Source organism: Gavialis gangeticus, unplaced genomic scaffold (genome assembly GCF_001723915.1).
Source record: "Gavialis gangeticus isolate Ggan-Ray unplaced genomic scaffold, GavGan_comp1, whole genome shotgun sequence".
Lineage (NCBI taxonomy): Eukaryota > Metazoa > Chordata > Crocodylia > Gavialidae > Gavialis > Gavialis gangeticus.
The window spans coordinates 11,085,924-11,087,909 of NW_017729019.1; the positions used below are offsets into that span (position 1 = coordinate 11,085,924).

The 1,986-nt window shown below is 53.1% G+C and overlaps 1 protein-coding gene across 1 annotated transcript; it reads left to right on the top strand.

Annotated features, from left to right (window-relative positions):
- The first annotated feature begins 43 nt into the window (after positions 1-43).
- On the top strand, positions 44-674 carry G0S2 (G0/G1 switch 2). Its single transcript, XM_019514283.1, has one exon. The coding sequence runs from the start codon at positions 119-121 to the stop codon at positions 431-433; it is 315 nt and encodes a 104-aa protein (XP_019369828.1). The 5' UTR covers positions 44-118; the 3' UTR covers positions 434-674.
- The last annotated feature ends 1,312 nt before the right edge of the window (positions 675-1,986 follow it).

The following is a 1,986-nucleotide window of genomic DNA, read 5'->3' on the forward strand; positions in this document are numbered from 1 at the left end:
AAGGGGCGGGTGCCGGGCGGGGAGCGCAGGCAGCGGCGGCGGCGCGCGGCCGGGGGAGCAGGTGGCGCAGAGCTCGCGACTCAGCCTGCGGCGCTGTCCCCGTGCAGGTGCGGCAGCCATGGAGACCGTGCAGGAGCTGATCCCCTTCGCCAGGGAGATGCTGAGCCAGAAGCCCGGCAGGAAGATGGTGAGGCTGTACGTGCTGGGCAGCGTGCTGACCTTCTTCGGGGTGCTCATCGGCCTGGTGGAGACCGTCTGCAGCCCCTTTGCCTCCCAAGACCGGCTGGAGGAGGAGGAGGAGGAGGAGGAGGAGAAGGAGAGCAGCCCTCGAGAGCAGGCAGCCCCCCAGCCGCAGGGTGACTCCGGAGTGGAGAAGACCAAAGAGCTGGGTGCCCAGCCCAGGAGCTTGGTGAACAGGCAGCACGCCTCCTAAGAGCGCCCGCCAGCCTGGAGATGGACTATGGCAAGGGACTGGAGAGGGGCAACTGCTGTTTTATTTGCTGCTGTGCAGCAGTGACAAGGGGGGGGTGGGAAACCCCCAAATGCCAATGTCCCCTTTTGTGGGGGTATGAGCCAATGTGGGATGCACAGCCTGGGGTCTCTATTTTTCATACTGATAACGTTTTCCACAAGTTTTTGCATTTTAAATAAATATTTTCTATGCTACAAAGCCACTCTGGTCCTGTCTGTTTAAAGAACCGCTGGCCGGCACCTGTTGCGCTCTGGTCTGTGCAGGAGTGCTCCGGTGCTGCCTCCTGCAGGGAGTAGGACTTGGCAGGCAGGAGATTCCCCCACTCCCCATCCATCCCTCTCATTTTTGTTCTGTTGCTTGGGCTTTTTTTAAATCTCTAGTTAGAGGGCTTCCCCCCCTTTCCCCTCCAGCAAGGGCATGAATGCAGTGACCAGTCACATCCCTGTATCTGGGGTAATACAGATCTTTCAAAGAGTGTTCAAGGTTTTTTGGGTGAATCTGATATCTTTTATTAGACCAACTTAAAAAGTTGGGGAAAAAAAGAGGGTTTTGGGATTTGGCAAAAGTGGGTCCTGTGCCAGCCTGCCAGAGCCCCGCTGCATGGATACATCTCCAGAAACAGGTGGCAGTTTGGTGGGGGTCGGTCTGGGTTTTAACATGCTGTGGGTGCTGCAAGGCGAACAACAAAATGCTTGGGGGAAAGCCTGCCTCGGTGGGCTTGTGCCAGTCGGCTATCACATATCCTTGATCGTTTTGCCACACACCTCATCAAGAGATCTCAGCCTGCTTTGCACCAGGATCTTCACCGTCTACCCTGAGCAGCAGGTGCAGGGCTACGAAGCAAAGTGGCTGGAGGTCACCTAGCAGGCCTGTCAAATCCAGACCTAGATCCCTGAATCCCAAGTGTTAATCCAGAGCTCTGCCCTTTGGGATGGGCTGGCGTTTATGATTCCCTACAATTTTTCACCTGTTTCGTCTTTAGGGCAGCAGCCTATCTGCACTTCATGCTTTCCCTCACAAGCCACTGTCTTGGCAGTGTTGCCACTACTTCTTAAACACAAATACCCACATAGGAAATATACAGGCAGCAATAATGTGAGATATTGCCCAACCTGGTTAAGTGTTGGCTTCTTGCTAGGAGCTGGAGCTGCAAAGGCATTTGAAGCCTCTCCAAGGGGGAAAGGCTTCACAATTTCCACTCTAAGCCCTGCTTGCTACGTGCTCTGCGTACCAACAGCCAAATACGCAAGCAGTGTGCCAGCGCCTAACAAAAAGCAAAAATGCTATTATCTAAATGCAACAGAGAGTGGAGCTAAAGTAAATCAAAAGGGGAATGCCCATAATGAAATGAGAAGAAATATTCTGCAGTTACCAAAACAGTCACGCCTGGATTTCCAAATGCTGGTTTTAATTTAAAAGTGAAAGCCTTCCTCAACTTCCCTCTTTCATCTTTAAAGCTATTATAAGCTGTCAAAAAGCACGTATGGGGAGAATGCCCCCGAGCCTGGAAAATC

What these genes read in the sequence shown, in the direction of transcription:
- G0S2 (XM_019514283.1), top strand. Translation starts at nt 119, where the DNA reads ATGGAGACCGTGCAGGAGCTGATCCCCTTCGCCAGGGAGATGCTGAGC.